This window comes from Olea europaea, chromosome 10, assembly GCF_002742605.1.
Source record: "Olea europaea var. sylvestris chromosome 10, O_europaea_v1, whole genome shotgun sequence".
NCBI classification, from domain to species: domain Eukaryota; kingdom Viridiplantae; phylum Streptophyta; class Magnoliopsida; order Lamiales; family Oleaceae; genus Olea; species Olea europaea.
The window spans coordinates 23278186-23300268 of NC_036246.1; the positions used below are offsets into that span (position 1 = coordinate 23278186).

The 22083-nt window shown below is 32.4% G+C and overlaps 1 protein-coding gene across 1 annotated transcript; it reads left to right on the forward strand.

Annotated features, from left to right (window-relative positions):
• The first annotated feature begins 13380 nt into the window (after positions 1-13380).
• On the forward strand, positions 13381-20028 carry LOC111401553 (protein ROOT HAIR DEFECTIVE 3 homolog 1-like). Its single transcript, XM_023029341.1, has 14 exons — positions 13381-13620; positions 14740-14889; positions 15123-15189; positions 15269-15371; positions 16019-16089; positions 16384-16447; positions 16524-16589; positions 16729-16776; positions 16886-16948; positions 17131-17187; positions 17352-17510; positions 17593-17661; positions 17775-17866; positions 18621-20028. Exons 1-14 carry the CDS (start codon positions 13617-13619, stop codon positions 18712-18714), a joined length of 1107 nt encoding a protein of 368 aa, XP_022885109.1. The 5' UTR covers positions 13381-13616; the 3' UTR covers positions 18715-20028.
• Positions 20029-22083: the final 2055 nt, after the last annotated feature.

A 22083-nucleotide genomic window follows, 5' to 3' on the forward strand; every position in this document is an offset into this window, starting at 1 on the left:
CGATTGGGATGAGGGCATAAGGGTCTTCTATGATACAATCAATAATTTGCTTCATTTTTAATTAGACCTTAGTCTAGCTTCTTTAGAGGTTATTACTTCCTTACATTTTGATTAATAAGATGAAATGAATTTATAAAACATGTTTATAAATGGTTTGCAAACTTTTAAAATGTCAACATTTAGCCAATAAACTTAGCCCTTGTTTGAAAATCATTATTTAGGGAAACAATGTTTTGAATAGTGATTTTAGAATAATGTATGGTTAAAAAGTAGAAAAATATTGAAAACGAAGGTAATATCAGATTGCTCCGATACTAATTTGTATCGAAAAAAGTACGAGATTATAGGCATAATATAAAGTAATTGATCGCAAGAACACAATAATAATTTGCGAAGTAATGAAAAATTCACTAGAACATGGAAAAAGAATGCAAAGATTTCGTGCTTGCAACTTTATCTAACATAATCTAAAATACAATGAAGAACTAAATATATTTAGGGAATGCATCAAACCCTAAAAGTAAAGTTATATATAGAAAGAAATGCTAATGTGAAAATGAGTTTGGAACGGACGAGCCACTACTCGAGTGCTAATTGGGTGCCAAATGGGCAATATAAGTGGCGCCTCTCAAGCTTGGAGCTAGCACTAGCTCTTTGTATAGTATTTCAATGGCGTCATTTCAGCGGTAAGCTGGTGAAAAAGCGTCAAAAATTTCTCCTAGCACATATGTTGACCTTTTCAACTCTAACACGAATTCAAAACTCTCAATTGAGCTTCCAACTAGAATTTCAACTAGAATTTATCAAATAAATTTCGAATTTGGTTCCAAATAACATTCTAAGTAGAATTTAGGTCACGCCCTAATTCTAACAAACTCCACCCTAACGCGAATTCCACTACAATGAACAAAACTTCAAAGATTCTTTACTCAGAAACAAATTCCACTACAATGAATAAACTGCAACTCTTCAACAAAGACATAATCGAAATTCTCCATCAAAATTTTCAACTGAAAATATTCTCCTAAACCCTGTCACCCAACTAGGGCAAAACTCAATAACTGAGTATTAATAAAGTTCCAAGCACTAGGCTTGGACATCATCAAACAGGGTAGAAACAAGCCCTAAAACTGAATCACCACAATTGAATGCATCAAAAGAATGATCTTGGCTAGAATCAACACCTTTAACCTCATTGAAACCATAATCAACTAAATCAGTAGCATTGTACTTATATGGAAGGTCATGATTAACAATGGGTCTGTTACTATCAACTGAATACAATGACACCAAAATAACAGTGGTAAAGCGAAATTACCTGTAATTCCTAAACTTAACTAAGATGTATATTTCAAAAAAGACCCTATACTAGACTTCAACGATACAGAATCCAACTCTAAATTCACTAGGTTCTTAAAATATGCCGATTGATCAAAGATTTTGTAAACACACTGCAAGACATCTAATTGAGATTTTCTATGTCTTTTCAACAAAAATGGGCTCGTTTACTAACTTTTAGGACTCCAGTTTCAACAATGTACTTGTATCCTTTTTGAATCAAAAGTACTTAAAGAGATTATTTATTTTTCAAATCTGAAACGTGTCTCACTGCATCAAGTATTCTAGTCGTCCCATCTAACATCTTCACTGTGACCCGATCGATACCAACTATCTTACAAGGTTTATTATTTTTCATTACCACACCACCTTTCGAAACTATTTCATGTGTTGAAAATAAATTCCGATTGAGATACATATGAAAAATGAAAGTTGTATCAAGAATCCAATTTCTTGTCAGGTTTGGAGTCATAGTAAGAAATAATAAAAGTTCTCCATTACTATGAAAATTTTCTACAATTCTGGCTTCCCCTGAAGTTTCTAATGACTGATTTGCAACCGTATTTTTTTATTTTATTTTACAACTTAGAACAATACTTTACCAAATGTTCCTTCTTCAAGCAATAATTACAAAATTTAAAGTTAGACTTTAGTTTGCCTCTTGCAGAACCAAGATCAATAACGAGGCCATTCCCATGAACCTCACATCCAAAAAGATGCTTGTTCTCCTTTGAATATAGAGCATCATAGACTTTTTCAATGGTGTAACAATTCAAATCTTGGAATTTGAAATTGTTACAAATCGCTAATGTCTTTTTTTGTTTCCTTTCAAAATTTTGGGATTAAGTTAAATTTTTTCTTAATTTACTTTTAAATTTGTAGTTTACTTTCTATTATAAGTTTCAAAAATTATTGGAAAGAAATAATTTACAGCAAATAACTTCAATTTGTTAAATAATGAAACTAAAACAAAGGATTATAATGAATGTTAGTGTTCTTTATAGTGTACATTAACGGAGTTAAATTAAGTAATGCACTATTGAACAATCAAGCTTAGTTAGACCATTTATGGAATTCATAATTCCATGAAATTTTTATAGTATTTTGTAAACTCATTCATGTAAAACATAGTAACATTTCAAAATTTTCTAACGTCATTTATGCACTCAAATAGACACCCAAGCACATGAAAAAACTGGTCTCAAATACACTAAACACAACACGCGAAAAGGGCATAACTTATCCTATCGACCTTCAATTGACTTGATTCCAAAGCCAACGGACAAAGAACTCATAGGGGTTTGAAATCTCATAGTTTTGTCCAAAAATTCAAAGAATTCTATTTGAAATGATGCGACAAAGTTCAAGCAGTAAGCTGAAAATTATTGTTAAGTCTAAAGTATAATTTTAACTTCTTTAGCAACTTTAATTATATGCATACTTGAACCAATTAAAAATTCTAAAAAAAAAAAAAAAACCAATTAAAAATTCTGATGTTCACATCGAAATAAGGAACCAAGAAGTCTTAAAGAAAGATAAACTAATATTTTTGAAATTAAACATAAGTTGTATAATTAGTACGAACTAGAAACTTTCCTATCCTACGCAATCCATGTAAATCCCACTCCCTTGATCATCCATTAATCTGAAAAATTTGTCAACATAGAAAGTGGGAGCTTTAAGCTTAATAGAACTAATATCACTTGGTGCACCATTTTGATCATAAAGATATATACATATATACAAAGTGATAGGAAAGAATTTAATATTTCACGTAGTCGAATACCAACAAATTCATGATTTCGATGGATCCCTTGGAGCCAAAGAAATCGGTTATGGCCATATATAAACCCATTTGCTCATAACTTTAAAAAGTTTAACACACATCACAAGCATACATATATACACATAATGAACAAAAAGGTTAAATATTTAGTGGCACCTACCTTGATTTTCTTGAAATATAAAGGAATAAAATGTTAGAAGCATTTTTCCTTCACAACATTACTATTCCTTTGAGCTTAACTTAAGTAAAAAGAGATTTTTTATTTTTTTATTTTTGAAGAAAAATAAAAGTACATTCGAATTTGAGGAGAGGTGTGGAAAAATGACTTTTCTCTTTTTATAACCTCATTTTTAGGGAAAAACTTGGAGAGTAATATCATTATTAAGCTTATTAAATTGAGTTTTTAAGCATGAATTTAAAGACTTTTAAGCTCATAAAATGTAATTCTTATAAAAAAAATTATAAAATATTTATATGATGAACAATAAAGGAAAATAAATTATTCATATGATTTGTAACTTATGTCTATGAATGTCTACTAATAAAATAATTATTCCATCCAATTAACTTGATCTAATTGTTGTTAATGTGCAAAAAACGAAGTGTTTTTAAAACATGTGCATTGTAATTCCAGCCTATGTTGCCGATGTGAAACACCATGGAATGATCATTGTGGCAATCCAATTATTCATTAAATTTTTATAATTAAATTTATTTAAACTTAATGTCTTAAATTTTGGGCTTGTAAATAATTTATGACTTAGGCTTTCATTACCTTAAACGGGGTCAAGCCTCCATAGCACGTATCTTAAATGGGTTATACCAACCAATTTAAGAATGAAGAATCCGGGACTCTACAAATGGCGAGAGTATCACGACTATATAAGATCGTATCTCTAAACAACATATATAAAGCGGGCAATGAATACAACAAAATCAAACACAAATCCTCGTCATTAATATTCAAGGTTTTTAAATCAACGACGATTTCCTCAAAAACAGCTAGGTGATCTTCAAGGGATGTATCTTCTGTCATATGATGAGAATATAAATATTGTTTTAGATGCAATTTGCTATTTAGAGTTTTCATCATGGATAATTGCTCAATTTCAACCATAATGCAGCGATTAACTTATCCTTTAAAGCATCTCGGAGAATATTATTTGAAAAATGAAGATGAATTTGAGATGGTGAGCTTTCCGATCCCTTCATTGTTTCTTATTTGACATCCAAGTTGTGTACATTTTGTTAAAACCCAACAATGCGTCTTCCAGATCGAATTGAGTGAGTATTGCTTGCATCTTTACCTGATACAGTGAAAATCTTGCACTGCAATCCAAAAGCATAATATCATATTTCATGGTTACCATCACAAAAGATGAAACTGAGCTCTTAACTTGATTAAAACCTTGACCTCCTAAGATTTTCCAAGCCTTTGACTTTAATACTAGTTTGTTAAAAATAAAGATGATATCCAATTGCTTTGATACAAATTTGTTGAAGAAAATATGAGATTATAGGCACAATATGAAGTAATTTATTACAATAACATATAGAAATGAGATGGATCTGGAACTAGAAGAAGTCATAGCAAAAATGATGTACAGATAAAGACGAGATAGAAAGATGGAAAAATAATTAGCAAGATAAGGAAGTAAAAAAGAAGAGGCGTAAGGATAAAGTTTTTAAACATATTTCAAAAATTCTCTACAAAGTTGATTCTCATATTTCAAGAAAAGTCAGGCGTGAAGACAAAAGTTGTCAGAAGCATCTTTTTAAATAATTCATTCTTTAATTACTTACGTGAAGAATTGCACATTATTTATTTTTCTTTGATTTTTGATCGCACACCTGTAAAGTTTGTACAATGTTCTTCAATTATTGATAGCACACTTACAGTAGACGTGATGTACCACCGTCTATAAATACCGACACCTCTCACGAAAGAATACACATCGAAAAAAAAACACACTATCACACTTGTACTCAAAAAATCTCTTCACCATCTTTGTAATGTCAAAAACATCCTTGTAAATTCAAAAACTTCAGAATTAAAGTAAGTTATTTTCATATATTCTCTTGTTTTTAATTTTCGTTTGCTTTAATTAATTTTCGGGCAAGGCCTAAAAGGGGAAACACCAAGTAAGTAATTAATTTATTCGCAAATAATATTTTATTTTTGTTTCAAAAATATAATTTTAATGTTCTTAACCTCTTTATTTTGGATTCCATGGCCAAAAGATAAAGTAATCATCTGAGTTAAGTTGGCTAATTTGTGTTCCAATAGTGGGAGTTTGTTAAAGTTTTTTTTTAAATATGATGAATTTTTTTTTGGCTACAGTCTTAGCCCTCTTTAAAAGGTCAAGAAAAAGACTAAGAGAGAGTTAAAAAAAAAGTCTGAAAAAATTAATTTGCTAAACGGTAAAGTACTCAAAGGCCATTACAAACATATCATTTTAAAGTTCTAATATTTTAAGGAATATATTAATACTTATTTAGAAAATAGAGAGATAGGAAGAGAAGTCATTGTAGAAAGTCATATTTTATCCGCTCTAGATAGAAATAGAGATGACCCCTCTTTAAAGATCAAGAAACAAATCACAGAGCTCTCTATCTCTCAGTATCAGAGTTTCTTAATAGAAAATCCTAGATATTGTAAAGAAAGACAACAACGAGCAAAGATTATAAGAGAAAATAATAAAAGAAATTCTAGTAGAACTAGTTAGATATTTTTAGCAATTGAAACAACGAATTAAAATTCTTTTAAGATTGATATGAAGAAAAAGTCTACTAAAACTCTTCAAATAATGGTTGTTAAACATGGAATTGCTATGTTATTAAAACCAATTCCTTCTATATGAACAGAAAATGGGTACTTCGTAGAAGGCAAAAATAATGGGAAGAAATAAGGACATAGCTATGCATATAATAAATTAGATGATTCATCATGATAGAATAGTGTAACGTATGGACCCTACTCGATCTTTGAATTAATGGTTGTCAAATTTCGGTCAGCACACTTCATTTCTAGACATGGCATTCGTTCCATTCCATTTGTACACATTTTGATTAAGCAAAATGAATTTATAGGCATGTTCGTAAATGGTTCAAGAATTTTAAAATACCAATATTCGGTCAATGAACTTCATAGTATTTACATTTTTAGTTCTTAAAATTGATTCCTTCATGTGTCAAAAGAAAAATAAAATACAATAGGTTAATTACTATATGAATGAAAAGGGGTTTGTCAGATAGGGAAGCACTACTAGTGAGATGGCAAAAATAGGGAGAAAAATATAATACCCGCACCCGAATTTTCGAATCTAATTACCAAAATTGAAAAAATAGGGACTCATTTGAGGTTTAATCCACCTTCTAGGACTTTGTAGCAACCTTACTATAAATGCTAATTCCTATATGTTTTTGATTGAATTATTGGTCAAACACTTGCACAGAAAATTCTTGATTTATACTTGATTGACCAAATATAAGTTAACGTTTAGTGTGAATGCATGAATGTAGGAATGAGAGAGAGATTCTTGCTCATTTCATAAATTTCAAGGAACAATTTTCGCCATCATGAATTTTCCTTAAATATACATGCCTAATCTTGTCATATTTAAACCCATCATTCACATTCACATACTCCACTCACTATTATATTTTTTAGTCTAGATAATATACACATATACACGTTCATAAGTCGAGGTGGAAATTGTAGAGGGATCAAGTCTCTATTACTCTTTCTTTCAAGTTTTATTGTAAGTACGTCGCCTATGTTAAATCATTATTATGCTATGAATTTCAAGAAATTATTATGGGTCCCATATTTTATGATATGATTATTATTATGTTAAGGGGACAGAGATTTAGTAGCGCTATACATAAGAATTATTATCACCTATATTCGGTAAAATTCTTATGTCTCCATTATGTTGATTATGATTATTATACTAATTTAAATTATACACAATAATAATTCCTGCGTACATATTTGAGATTTTATAAATCTTACTCAATGATATTTCCCCCTTTCGGGCAACTAATGGTTCGAGATAGTTAACGTGGATATGACAATGAGTTAGGTCTAATAAATTATATTGTGTTTAGAACACAACTTTAAATTTCTAGTTTAGCTGTTATGTTGAAATTATTTTTCGCAGCCACATAATTAGACCACAATTTATCAACTTGTTGAATAAAAAAAAATTTATTTTGTGTTCTTAATTTAGTTCTTATGAAAGAATTTAAGTTTTATTTAGTAACACTTGCATAGTTAAAGATTCGGTTCGTCACAAAAAAACTCAAGAAATAGCAGTTTTTACATTGAATTAATTGATTCGTCGTGATGGAAAAGAAAAAAAGCCACCCTGACGGTACTCAAGCTTCAAATCAATATCCCCATGGGAAAGGATTGTCTGCTTTGTATAATTAGGTGGTATGACTATTAACATTAATTGTCTAAAAATATTGTGAATAACTTGATCAAATATGTACAACACGTGGTCGATGAGAATGTAGATTCTTAACAACAAAAAATAAGTTTGTCCATAAAAAATCATTGACTTGGGCTATCAAGCTAGTATGACAGGACTTTTGTAAAGTTACACTTCTACCATTAAGTCATGTATAATCATATAAATAATGAAACTCCACCTCGACCAAATTATACACAATCAATTTGGTCTTTAATCTTCTAATAGCAAAGGAGATTAATTGGATCCACTCGACTCAAGTTCCAATAGATTAAGTCTCCAAATTTGTTATCTCTTTACCATTTGAAAGTTTGTCAATTAATCTCGACACATTCCACTTAAAAATCAAGATTGCACTCTTGGATCAAATGAAATATGGAAGCAAGATATAATCTAATAATTATATCCTTCAATTATCTTGCCCCAAATCAACCTTATGTGACCGATATTATATTGGAGCTGACAAAGTGACCTTGTTGCCATCCAACATTTATTACCCTCGTGCCCTCGTTTTCATAAAGCAAATCAATAGTGATCACATCACAATATAAAGTTCAAAGATTCCTTAGTCGATCTAATGAGCTCGAGTTTATTTGCTTAAGAATGACAATTATCTTGGTAAGTGATTAATGGATTCCATATTGCAAGTATATGTTTCGAAATCGTTTTGTTATGATTTGCAATGTATAGAGGTGTTGATCATCTAAACAAGATCTTGCTCATTGTCGCTCGAAGATTATGAACTAGCAATGATGGTTACATTACCTACTCAGGATTAAGGTGAGTCATTGGATAAACAAGTAAAGTCTTATTTCAACTGATCATGAATAAGACAGTTACATGGTCCCATTCAATATGTTCAAAACACATCATTGTTCTTATTTCTGGATCTGGACATTCTAATAAGCACAATACAACATTATCAAGATAAAACGTTCAACTCTATTTACCATTTGAAATCATGAATTTCACTCACATTGTAGATTGTATCTCTTCATACTCAACCTATCAAGTGTCCAATTGATAACATCTTGTATGATCACGAAAATCTAGATTAATTATTCAAATCAAATGTAAGACAAAAGACAAAACTAAATTAATATTTATAAAGTCATTTACGAAAATAATATCTCAAGGCACTAAACTAACAACATGTAGTCTAGTTTATTAAATTATAAATTATAAATATATTATTTATATTTTAATGTTTGAGCAATTTCTAATGTTCAACGGCAACATTGGTACGAATCATCTTACAATTAGAACAAATTATGGATCAATTCAAGCACGATAATATAGTTTAATGAAAATTTCAGTTCAAAACCTTATTGTACAAGAAATACTACTTGTTAATTAAGCAACTTAAAAAAATAATGCTTTTTGATTTATTTATTTATTTTTTGGCATATTTACAAATAAATGATCTTACATCATATTATCAATTATTATTGTCTATCTCGATACATATCGTGATTATAATTGTTTTAAATACATAATTTGCAACAACTAAAGAAAACAATTATTATTCATCATGCGTTATAATAAAAATCATTGCATGACACTTTCGCATGCAACAAGCATTAAAGTCTTTATGTTCTCCACAATGTCATTCAATATTAATTATGTTTATTATCAAAGAAGACATATTTCTTTCTTTTTTATTATGTATAGATATAGAAAGGCAAATTGAACCATTCACCCCCAACCTTTGAGGAAAGCAGGTGGACCTCTCCCAATTATTTTCTTGTTCAAGTTTTTGACCCAGACCTTTGAGAAATTAGCGAACTCCATTCTTACTGATGTTTGCGTTCAATATTGTTTTTCCAAATGTGTGTCAAATGACAATCATAGCCTTTAAATTAAATAAACAAAAAGAAAATATAAGAACTAAAAAAAAAGAAAAGAATAAACAAAAAATAAGCAAAAGACACAAAGGGGGGGGGGTGAGGAAGAAAGTAACCCCAGCACCTCCATTTCCCCTATCAATAACCAGGGAATTTTTTTCAGGAATTTCCAATTGTCGAGAGCTACGAAACCAATGGTTTTCCTATGATTTTTGCGGGTAAAACCTATCGATGGTTTGTGATCGAGGGTTTTCTTTGGTTTTCATCCCCTATGGCAACAACAAAAATCTCGTGAATTGAATAATTCATCCTTAATCTTTTATTTATTAATTTTTTGTTTTGCTTTGTTTTATTTTTGTTTATTTAAGTAAAAGGGTAAGATAGTTATTTTATATTAATCTAAAGGGATAATTGCAGTTGAGACCCAAGCCTTTCAAAAGGTTTTAGACTTTCTTTGAACCTTTCATTTGTTGTAGTCGTCATTCCAAACCTTTCAAAACATTGCGAATGAAGCCCTAATGGATGGATTCCATCCATATTTCTGCTAGTTGACAAAAAAATTGAGTTTGAACATTTTTTAAGATAATTTTAAAAGGGTAAAATAATAATATTATATTTATTGCATTAAACAATTAAATTAATTACAATAAAATAAATAAATAAAAGGAAATAAATATAATATTTACTCCCACACCCCAACATCAAAATCAAAATCATGGATGCCACCACACAACACCTGAGACCACCACCACCTTCAAACAATGGCCACCGCGTCATCGAAAACCCACCCAAGCATGAATTTTTTGATTAAGATTTAGAATAATGTATACAACTGCTTTATTTGCCAAGACTCATGTGATTATTTTTCTTTGTTCTTCTTTATTTTGTAATTTCAATTGTAACCATTAATTAGTTGCCTTTTATTAGTGGGCATCTGTGCATACCATCTTTTATTGGGCATCTACATCATATCATTTGAAAATGGAATTCAAACCATGGTCCGCATACCATGGCTCTATGCCTTTTTAGCTCTTTTACAATTCTGGAACCCAAGTTGATCGTTTCCAACTTCAACCGAACTATAGAGCTTGTACTAAAGGCCTTGCTTGGAATAATTTCTTTAACAATCAAACCATGAATTTCTTTAATGGCCGTGGCCCCTTGGAAAAAGCCATATCCCCATGTTAAAAAGATGCGTTCTATACTGTTTTCAAGTATGTGATGAAGCCTTCAATAGCTCATGTCAAGATGCAGAAAGTAATGAAAATGAAACAATAAACTCATCCATTATTTATTTATCTTGGTGAGGCGATGGTGGCGGTTTGAGAGTGGTGGTGGTGCGGGGCGATGTGGTGGACTAGTAGTGTTTGTGATTTATTTTTTTCTAAATTTGAGGTTTTTCCCTCAGGGGATTAGTTTTTAGCTCCCTTCAATGGAGGCAGAGGTGGTGATGGATGTGATGGTGGTGACCATGGCTATGGTTATGGTGGTGGTGGTCGATCTTGGATGAGGTGGTGGTGACGTTGGATTCTGGTTTTGGGTTGAGGGAGTTGGGGATGATGAGGGTGAGGAGAAGAAGATTTTTTTTCCTTTAGTAGTGTTTGTGATTTATTTTTTTCTAAATTTGAGGTTTTTCCCTCAGGGGATTAGTTTTTAGCTCCCTTCAATGGAGGCAGAGGTGGTGATGGATGTGATGGTGGTGACCATGGCTATGGTTATGGTGGTGGTGGTCGATTTTGGATGAGGTGGTGGTGACGTTGGATTTCTGGTTTTGGGTTGAGGGAGTTGGGGATGATGAGGGTGAGGAGAAGAAGATTTTTTTTCCTTTTTTTATTTTATTTTTTCTTCTTCATCTTCTTTTATTTTTGATTTTGATTTAAGTTTTTTACTTATTTATGTGAAAAAATATAAAGCTATTATTTTGTCATTTTATAATTGATTAAAATGTGGTTAAAGCCCAATTTTTTTGGTCGACTAATAGAAATATGGGCAATCCATCATTTTGGTTTTATTTGCAACATTTTAAAAAATTTGGGATGACGACTACAACAAATGAGAGGTTAAAGAAAACTCTGTAACCTTTTGAAAGGTTTATGGTTTCAACTATAATTATCCCTAATTTAAAAGACTTTTGTAACCTTTTGAAAGATTTGTGGTCTCAACTGCAATTATCCCTAATTTAAAAGACTTTTGGACATAAATTCGTATGTAGTGACTAAGTACACTAAGGGTCTGTTTGATTGTAATGATGAAATTTGGGTGAGAAAAAACGAATTATAGGGAATTGAATTGTCTAGAATTTATTTTATTGAGAATTGTCAATTAAATGTGTTTGATTGGTATACTTTTCTATCCGATAAATGTGAAAATTTTATATCTTTTGATATTTGTTTGATTTTGTTTTTCATGAAAATTATTTACTAAAGAGATATAATTAGTTACAATTGTGTATAAAATTTGTTTTTATTGCCAAAATTTTTTAAGTACACTAAGGGTCTGTTTGATTGTAATGATGAAATTTGGGTGAGAAAAAACGAATTATAGGGAATTGAATTGTCTAGAATTTGTTTTATTGAGAATTGTCAATTAAATGTGTTTGATTGATATACTTTTCTATCCGATAAATGTGAAAATTTTATATCTTTTGATATTTGTTTGATTTTGTTTTTCATGAAAATTATTTACTAAAGAGATATAATTTGTTACAATTGTGTATAAAATTTGTTTTTATTGCCAAAATTTTTTTAAAAATAAAATAAAAAACAAGTTGAAAATTACTTTCCCACCAAACCCAAAGGAAAACAATTTCCTTAAAAACCAAGAAAGAGGGTCACGTGGCCCCCTTATGACACATTCCAATTGTCAAAGATGAGGGCGTTTGAAGGCTGGCAGACCAGAGGTCGTGAGTTCGATTCCTGAAAGGCTTTTGGAAGGTAAATATTCTCCTGGAAGGCTTTTGGAAGGCAAATATTCTCCTGGAAGGCAGGATTTATCTTGAAAGGCAAGAGCTCTACTGGAAGGCAATGTGCAAAGATGTGGAAAGACTTGCTTGACACTTTGGCAGATCAGTTGGGGGGTTTTGAGCACTAGCCAGTTTGGGGCACAACCCTTAAAAACCAAGAAAGAGGGTCACGTGGCCCCCTTATGACACATTCCAATTGTCAAAGATGAGGGCGTTTGAAGGCTGGCAGATCAGAGGTCGTGAGTTCGATTCCTGAAGGGTTTTTGGAAGGCAAATATTCTCCTGGAAGGCAGGATTTATCTTGGAAGGCAGGAGCTCTACTGGAAGGCAATGTGCAAAGATGTGGAAACGACTTGCTTGACACTTTGGCAGATCAGTTGGGGGGTTTTGAGCACTAGCCAGTTTGGGGCACAACTTGCAGTTTAACCTGTCTGCAGCTTGAGGGGCCAAGGTGTAGACTCCAGAATTTAGTCAATGTAAAGTGGATACCTGGACATCATAAAAAGAAAAAAAGAAAAAAAAGAAAAAGGGTCACGTGGGGGCAAGGTGAAAACCAAATTCCATGGAAAATGTTGTCCATCAAACAAGACAAAATGGATGGAAAATGAAATTTGAATTCCAATTTCCATAGAACTGGCTTGTATCAAACAGGCCATAATTTCTTAGATGTTGGGGATTGGCCCCCATTTTGTGAAAATGAAAGTGGATGGAATAATATTTTTTGAAAAATGAGTGGTTAAAAAAGAAGGATAAATTTTCGATTTACGTGTAATATTATTTTATGAAAGATTGTGTGACTAAAAATAAAAGAAAGAAAAATAAAATATGATGAAATTGAAATTAACGAAGGTCAAAATGGGGCAAAGCTTGGACAAATTTAGGATAGGTCCGTCGCTTTGCTCGAGAGTTGAAGACGAATCTTGCAATTTATAGAATTATGAATTTTAAGTATGAAAGATTAAAATTTCAATAAACCCTTCTATCCGTCTCTCTGCTGCTTCATCCTTTTTGACTATTTTTTTTCTTGATCATTGTCGGACAGTAAATCCCACCTTTTAAAGACACCGAAAAGAAGAGACAGTACACGACATTACCTCACCTACTCGAGATCTTCTGCTCCAAGTTCCAAAATTCAGTAATCTCCAATCTCTGGTCCTCCAAAAATCACCATCTTTCATTGAACTGTTTCAGTTCTGAATCTTCTGATACATATGGGTATGCCTGCTATCCATTTGAACATTAATACTTCTGTTAATTCATTTTATCGAAAAAACCTCTTATTTAATGATTTCTTTGTTATCTATGAGAAATGATTGACTAGGGCTGAGTAAATTTATTTTTTTATATTGCGTATTTGCTTGTATTTTTATTGTCATACGGGCTACTACGTACATTTCCTGTATTTTGGTTCTTAAGTGCTTTGCATTATTGGTAACTATTTATGTTTAAGCAGTGGTTTGCGCTTTGAAATTGGGTACATTGGGATTGATTCTGGGATTTGGGTTTTATTGGGTTGGATTTTGATACTAGTGTGATTGAATTTGAATTTGATATGATGGCGTAATTACTGTTTTCTTGGCTCTTATCTTCTGGTTTTAACTGGATTGGAGCTCATGCATGTTGTTTGCTAAGAGACTTCAAGACTTGGTTGCTAAGAGTCTTGTAAATGAACTTGTTTTTTATTATATTGGAACCTGACAAATTGGTGGAGAAGAATTGACAATGAATCGTGTTTTTACTTAATTCAACTAATCTTATTTCTTTACTTTATTCAGTTAGGGCTAGTTCCTTAATTATTTTTAAAAATTTAAATTGAATAAATCATTTCAATCCAATTTATTCACTATTCTCCATGTGTTTTGATAGTGTCAAAACACTTTTACTGAGAACCATTGAAACTTTCCTTATTTTTCGATTATATAATGGATTTGACGAGCTCGAAGAGTTATCTTCTTTTCTTTTCCATTGCTGGGTTGAAACAGTTTATTCACTACTGTTTGAAAAATAACTTAAGAGACTAGCCTTAACTGGATATAATATTTGCAGAAGCCCAGTCGAGCAAATGCCATTCTATTTTCAAATTTTCTCCACCGTTATTTGGGTGTCAAGATAAAAAAAATTCTTATTCTACTAGGTAATCAGAAGCAATTTTTTGATTCTCCCACCGTGAGACGTTTCCTTTATTCTTGTTATGACTGGTTGTTGAGCATACTCTAGTGTGCTATAGCAAACTCAGATGCCCACAACGCATTTAATTGGTTTCTGAAGTTAAGATTCTGTTCTAATAACACTACAGTTCTTGCTAATACAATTGCTGTACATTTATTTATCCAGATAAAAGCGACAGTTGTTGTTCAACTCACCTTATAGATGGGGACGGAAATTTCAATGTTGCTGGACTGGATAAGTTCATGAAGGAAGTTAAACTTGCAGAATGCGGGCTTTCTTATGCCGTAGTTTCCATCATGGGTCCTCAGAGTAGTGGTATGAACTTTTAGTAGTAAAGATATTTCTTTATCTCTTTTCTTCATCAGTTCAGAATATGTCAATTTTGGGAGGCTTTATTAGGAATTTATGAATTTTTACACTGCTAAGATCCTTTTTTACATCTAGTACAGTTCAAAGATTCCTGTCCACTTACAGGTTGTCATAATAATCTTGCTTTTTTTTGTCTTCTCACTTTAAACTGATATAATTGCGTTACATGACATCGACAGGGAAGAGTACATTGTTAAATCACCTGTTTGGTACTAATTTTAGGGAGATGGATACTTTTAAGGGGAGGTACGTTAATTAAAATCCCTTTTGTTACATCTCTTGTTTGTTTTTCGATAAAACTAAAACAGTACCTGAATTCCATCAGGTCTCAAACCACTAAAGGTATTTGGTTGGCGCAATGTGTTGGCATTGAACCTTGCACTCTTGTAATGGATTTAGAGGGCACCGATGGAAGAGAACGAGGAGAGGTACAAACGAAGCAACTTTTACTTGACACTTCATTTTTTATTGTAATTTGCTTATTATGGTTATTATCACTATAATATATGTTTAAAGACTCGTTATTCTAAAACTGCTAGTATACTTATGGTGCTTATTTTCTCCAGCCATCTATGCTATGTTTTGTTTCGTTTCTGCACAGTTTTCATTCCAAATAGCTAAGAGATTTTGGAAACGTACATTTTCTATCTTTCTTGCCATAAAGACTTACCGATTATGGACGTTGTTTTTCGAGCTGCTGATACCGCCATACCAACATTTGGGAGCTTATTGAATAATATGAATTTGTACTATATTGCCCTCTCTTGTTACGACCTTTGATAACATGATTTTGTACTGTATGCTTATTCTCTTGCCATGATCTTTTATGGTGCAAATATGACGAGATTATGTTTCTGGGATCAAATGGAGTTTCCTCTACATATATTGCCTGGGCTTTCTTATTGTACGTCTTAGTTTCCTTAGAAATTCCAGCCTGTCTAAGAATGCATATTAGTTCTTTAAATATTCTTTTGTTTATTCAATTATGTTATTTTATATCAAGGGATCTGGAGAAGTAGACAAATATGCTGTTAGTAGAACCTTGTTCTTTTCTAATCTTTTTGCTCCTTTTCAGGATGATACTGCATTTGAAAAGCAGAGTGCCTTGTTTGCCCTAGCTGTATCAGATATAGTGCTAATAAACATGTAAGATTGTTGCATTGCATTAAAAATGGTTTGGATATCATTTAACACTTAAATTGAGTTATTTGGGATAGTTATAGCAGATATAGGGTGGAACCACATCACACGATTGTATGTTTGAAGGAGTGATTGTTATAGGTATTTAGGTGTGATTATTGTAAGGATTTGAAAAGAACGTGACTCATCGTATTAGTGTTGGTTGAATGGAAATGCATATTATATGATTGGCTGTGATCCATGAGATTATTGTTTATTTGAGATTGTCAAGCTATTTATATTCCTTGGAAAATATTTTAGGTGGTGTCATGACATTGGCCGTGAGCAGGCTGCAAATAAGCCTCTTTTAAAAACTGTATTCCAGGTAACTCTTGCACCTGTTCTCTTCCAGCATATAATTCGGATGCAATGCTTTACTTATTTATAATTATGATGAACAGGTCATGATGAGATTATTTAGTCCACGCAAAACAACTTTGATGTTTGTTATACGTGATAAAACAAGGGTATGCTCAACCCATTCCTTTCTCAGTTGATGTTTCCTTTAAATGTACTTCGGAAATTTAAAATTTTTAGGGTTATATGGTTCCATGAATTAAGAATATGTTATGCTGGAGCATTTTGTTTTTTCTTGACATGTTATAGACGCCTTTGGAAAACCTGGAACCTGTTTTAAGAGAAGACATTCAGAAGGTACATCATATGTGATATTTTACCGTATTATGAACGAGTCCAACTGTAGTTGGGTTCTGAGCTTCTCTCTCTCTCTCCCCCCTTCCTTCCTCTACCTCTACTTTTGAAGATATGGGATGCAGTTCCTAAGCCGAGTGCGCACAAGGAAACTCCATTAAGCGAATTCTTTAATGTAAGATGCCGATGTCTTGTTGATTTAGCTCTGTTAAGATATTTTTGGTTATGTTTGAAAGGTGCTTTTTGAGCTATAGCTATTTTCAAAAAAAGTGCTTTAAGCACCTTCTAAGCTTAGCTAAACATTCTCTAAGTTTGTGTTCTGTTCTACCTGATATTTATCTAATGGATGAATTGCAGGTTAAAGTTACTGCTCTTTCTAGTTATGAAGAGAGGGAAGAACAATTCAAAGAGCAGGTTAATTCCATGTTTGAATACTTTAAAGTGATTTTTATGTTTGTTCATGTGAATGCTTTGGCTTCTTTCTTTGCCATTTGTACCTTTTGTGAACTGTTTTTTAGAATGTTGCTCCTGCGATTGTTAGGGATCTAAGATTTTGTTACCGGCTTTTTTTAATGAAGGTAGCGATCCTAAGACAGAGGTTCTTTCATTCTATTGCACCTGGTGGGCTTGCGGGGGATAGGCGAGCTGTAGTTCCTGCTTCTGGCTTTTCATTTAGCGCGCAAGAAATTTGGAAGATCATCAAGGAGAACAAGGACCTTGACCTGCCTGCTCACAAAGTCATCATCTGAACATCTACCCTGATGTCATAATAAACTGTTTAGACAGTTCATCACTGATGCATTTGCTTATCTATTGCAGGTCATGGTTGCCACTGTACGTTGTGAAGAGATCACGAATGAGAAGTTTTCTTCTTTTATTGCAAATGAGGTACCTTTTCTTATTTTAAAGTTTTGTTTGATTTGTAATATTGTATGTATTACATCTGCACATGCAATCCAAACATCATAAAACATCAAATTTAATTTGATTACATTATATAGGAATGGCATCAGCTGGAAGATGCTGTACAATCTCGACTGATGCCAAGCTTTGGGAGGAAGCTCAGCTCAATTCTTGATGTCTGTCTAACGGAGTAAGTTGATAATTGCCCGCACTTATGTTCTACTTGAAGCTCTGTGACAATTATTTTTTAACGTAGTATTGCCCATATATGTTTTGGGACCCTGAGAGCATTACAATTTGCCAAAGAGCTTATTATTACTTCGAATCTTCCAAACTTCTGCGAGCATGAAATTGTTAGACTCTGCTGCAGTTAAGTAGAGACTAGATCTTCAAAACACTGCCAAAATATTTCCTTTGATCAGCGTGCTCCTACTTGGGAAGTCAATATCTCCAGTTACAGACTACTTCTGATCGTTCACTGTGGTAGATTTACCTGGACTTTATGGTTGATAATTAATGGTGTGAGTGGATTTGAAGGACAATGTGTCTGAGCTGGTCAGTTTGGCAAATCACTAGAAAACTAGGCTGGAGGAGGGCTGAAGCATATATAATTCTCAACTAAAATTTAAGTGAATTTTGGTTTGTTTTAAATTAGGATACATGAAATTACAAGTGAAATTCTTTATAATAGGTGGAAGTTTGTATATTTTTCGCATACTGTCTAGATAGCTATGATGCCGTCTTTGTAAGTAAGCATGGCCCTGTTTATTGATCAAAATTTTCGTTGACATTGAAGATTTTGGCAAACTGATTTTATAGCAGGATATTCCATTTGCTGCATCTTAATAATGTAGTATAGCTTTAAGTGTACGCACTCTTTCAAGGGTAGCTGCTTCTACTTTTTTGAGATGTTCTCATACATATGTTTCATCTTTCTAAACTAGATATGATGTAGAGACGACCTATTTTGATGAAGGTGTTCGATCTTCAAAGCGGAAACAGTTAGAAGAGAAATTGCTGCAAGTAATGCTTCTTTAATTCACCCTTGAAGTTGTACACGTATGGAAAAAGATGCGTATCTTTATTTTATATAAAAATGTAGATAGAGTAATGGCAAATACATCCTGAACTAAAAATTTATCAGTTCTCTCTCATTGGAGATTCATGTTTTTTTCAATATCTAATCTTCCTTTGGCTTTCATTCTTGACACGATATTATATTTCACTCAGATTCTGTGTGTAGACCAGACAGAAACCACGAGTAAATAATGAGTGCTAGTTTTAACCATTGTTTAACATCTAGAATGAGCAAACTTCCTGATGGAATGGTGAATCTGATAAGTGCATTTTGCTGTCACATGTGCCTGATGACGTTTTTGGTCTTTTCTAAGTTTTGACTTTGTTTTTGATAGCATAAACCCACCACACTTTTCTCTATATGTATCCACCTACCTCTATCTGTGAGAGAACACTTCTTTCAGCTTTCAGGACCCAAAGGTGAAGCATCAAATAAGTTCTATGCACTGATATTGAGAAATGAACATTTTGATGTGGTTGCCGGTAGCCTTGAGCATGGTTCGGTTCTAAAGAGAAACGAATTGACCTAGGATTTTTGGGTATTTAGTAAATGGAACCGTCGGGTCCAAATTTAATTGTGAAATTGAAATGGTTTGGTTCGATTTCGTACCATAATTACATTTTTTAACATTTACAACAACATTACATTAATTAACCAATGACATGTTCAATCTTGACTCTTACAAAATTAGATAGTCCAATTAGAAATATACAAATAAAAATTTGTCTGATAAGATCCATTTACTAATGTATATAAATTATCGAAAAGTAAATAATAACGCTAAAACATCACTGATCTTGAGGAACAAAGATGAAGTCGTGACTTGTGAGAGGGAAGCAGCTGAAAATGAGAGTAATAGCTTAACTTAAATGGCAGAATGAGGGAATGTTAGGTGAACTGTGAAGTGAAATTGGGCTTAATTGAAATTGTAGGAAAAATATTTTGGGTTCAAGTTGGGCTTGGTCCTTGAAGCCTTGGGCACTTATTAGTCACTTAATTAGTTAATTGGAAAATTTACTTAGAAAAATTAAAATAATTTGGCTTATTCAATATAAAAAATTAAAAAAAATAGAGTGATTCGGTTATTCGATTCTTAGTTTAAAATAAAAAACCGAACCATCTAGAACCAAACTAAGCTTGTCGGTTCTCAATTCTAACAACTATTCGGGCATTTAACCTAAGAAGAACCAAACCTAATGGAACCTCTTGGTTCGATTAGGTTTGGGCCCATCTTAGTTCGGGAGTTTTGTTCGGCCCTAATTGCTGGTTCACATAAGAAATAACACACAAAAAAAAAAAAAAAAAAAAAAAAAAAAAAAAAAAAAAAAAAAAAAAAATACAAAGAGGGGGGGGGGGGGGTGAGGAAGAAAGTAACCCCAGCACCTCCATTTCCCCTGTCAATAACCAGGGAATTTTTTTCAGGAATTTCCAATTGTCGAGAGCTACGAAACCAATGGTTTTCCTATGATTTTTGCGGGTAAAACCTATCGATGGTTTGTGATCGAGGGTTTTCTTTGGTTTTCATCCCCTATGGCAACAACAAAAATCTCGTGAATTGAATAATTCATCCTTAATCTTTTATTTATTAATTTTTTGTTTTGCTTTGTTTTATTTTTGTTTATTTAAGTAAAAGGGTAAGATAGTTATTTTATATTAATCTAAAGGGATAATTGCAGTTGAGACCCAAGCCTTTCAAAAGGTTTTAGACTTTCTTTGAACCTTTCATTTGTTGTAGTCGTCATTCCAAACCTTTCAAAACATTGCGAATGAAGCCCTAATGGATGGATTCCATCCATATTTCTGCTAGTTAACAAAAAAATTGAGTTTGAACATTTTTTAAGATAATTTTAAAAGGGTAAAATAATAATATTATATTTATTACATTAAACAATTAAATTAATTACAATAAAATAAATAAATAAAAGGAAATAAATATAATATTTACTCCCACACCCCAACATCAAAATCAAAATCATGGATGCCACCACACAACACCTGAGACCACCACCACCTTCAAACAATGGCCACCGCGTCATCGAAAACCCACCCAAGCATGAATTTTTTGATTAAGATTTAGAATAATGTATACAACTGCTTTATTTGCCAAGACTCATGTGATTATTTTTCTTTGTTCTTCTTTATTTTGTAATTTCAATTGTAACCATTAATTAGTTGCCTTTTATTAGTGGGCATCTGTGCATACCATCTTTTATTGGGCATCTACATCATATCATTTGAAAATGGAATTCAAACCATGGTCCGCATACCATGGCTCTATGCCTTTTTAGCTCTTTTACAATTTTGGAACCCAAGTTGATCGTTTCCAACTTCAACCGAACTATAGAGCTTGTACTAAAGGCCTTGCTTGGAATAATTTCTTTAACAATCAAACCATGAATTTCTTTAATGGCCGTGGCCCCTTGGAAAAAGCCATATCCCCATGTTAAAAAGATGCGTTCTATACTGTTTTCAAGTATGTGATGAAGCCTTCAATAGCTCATGTCAAGATGCAGAAAGTAATGAAAATGAAACAATAAACTCATCCATTATTTATTTATCTTGGTGAGGCGATGGTGGCGGTTTGAGAGTGGTGGTGGTGCGGGGCGATGTGGTGGACTAGTAGTGTTTGTGATTTATTTTTTTCTAAATTTGAGGTTTTTCCCTCAGGGGATTAGTTTTTAGCTCCCTTCAATGGAGGCAGAGGTGGTGATGGATGTGATGGTGGTGACCATGGCTATGGTTATGGTGGTGGTGGTCGATCTTGGATGAGGTGGTGGTGACGTTGGATTCTGGTTTTGGGTTGAGGGAGTTGGGGATGATGAGGGTGAGGAGAAGAAGATTTTTTTTCCTTATTTTATTTTATTTTTTCTTCTTCATCTTCTTTTATTTTTGATTTTGATTTAAGTTTTTTACTTATTTATGTGAAAAAATATAAAGCTATTATTTTGTCATTTTATAATTGATTAAAATGTGGTTAAAGCCCAATTTTTTTGGTCGACTAATAGAAATATGGGCAATCCATCATTTTGGTTTTATTTGCAACATTTTAAAAAATTTGGGATGACGACTACAACAAATGAGAGGTTAAAGAAAACTCTGTAACCTTTTGAAAGGTTTATGGTTTCAACTATAATTATCCCTAATTTAAAATACTTTTGTAACCTTTTGAAAGATTTGTGGTCTCAACTGCAATTATCCCTAATTTAAAAGACTTTTGGACATAAATTCGTATGTAGTGACTAAGTACACTAAGGGTCTGTTTGATTGTAATGATGAAATTTGGGTGAGAAAAAACGAATTATAGGGAATTGAATTGTCTAGAATTTGTT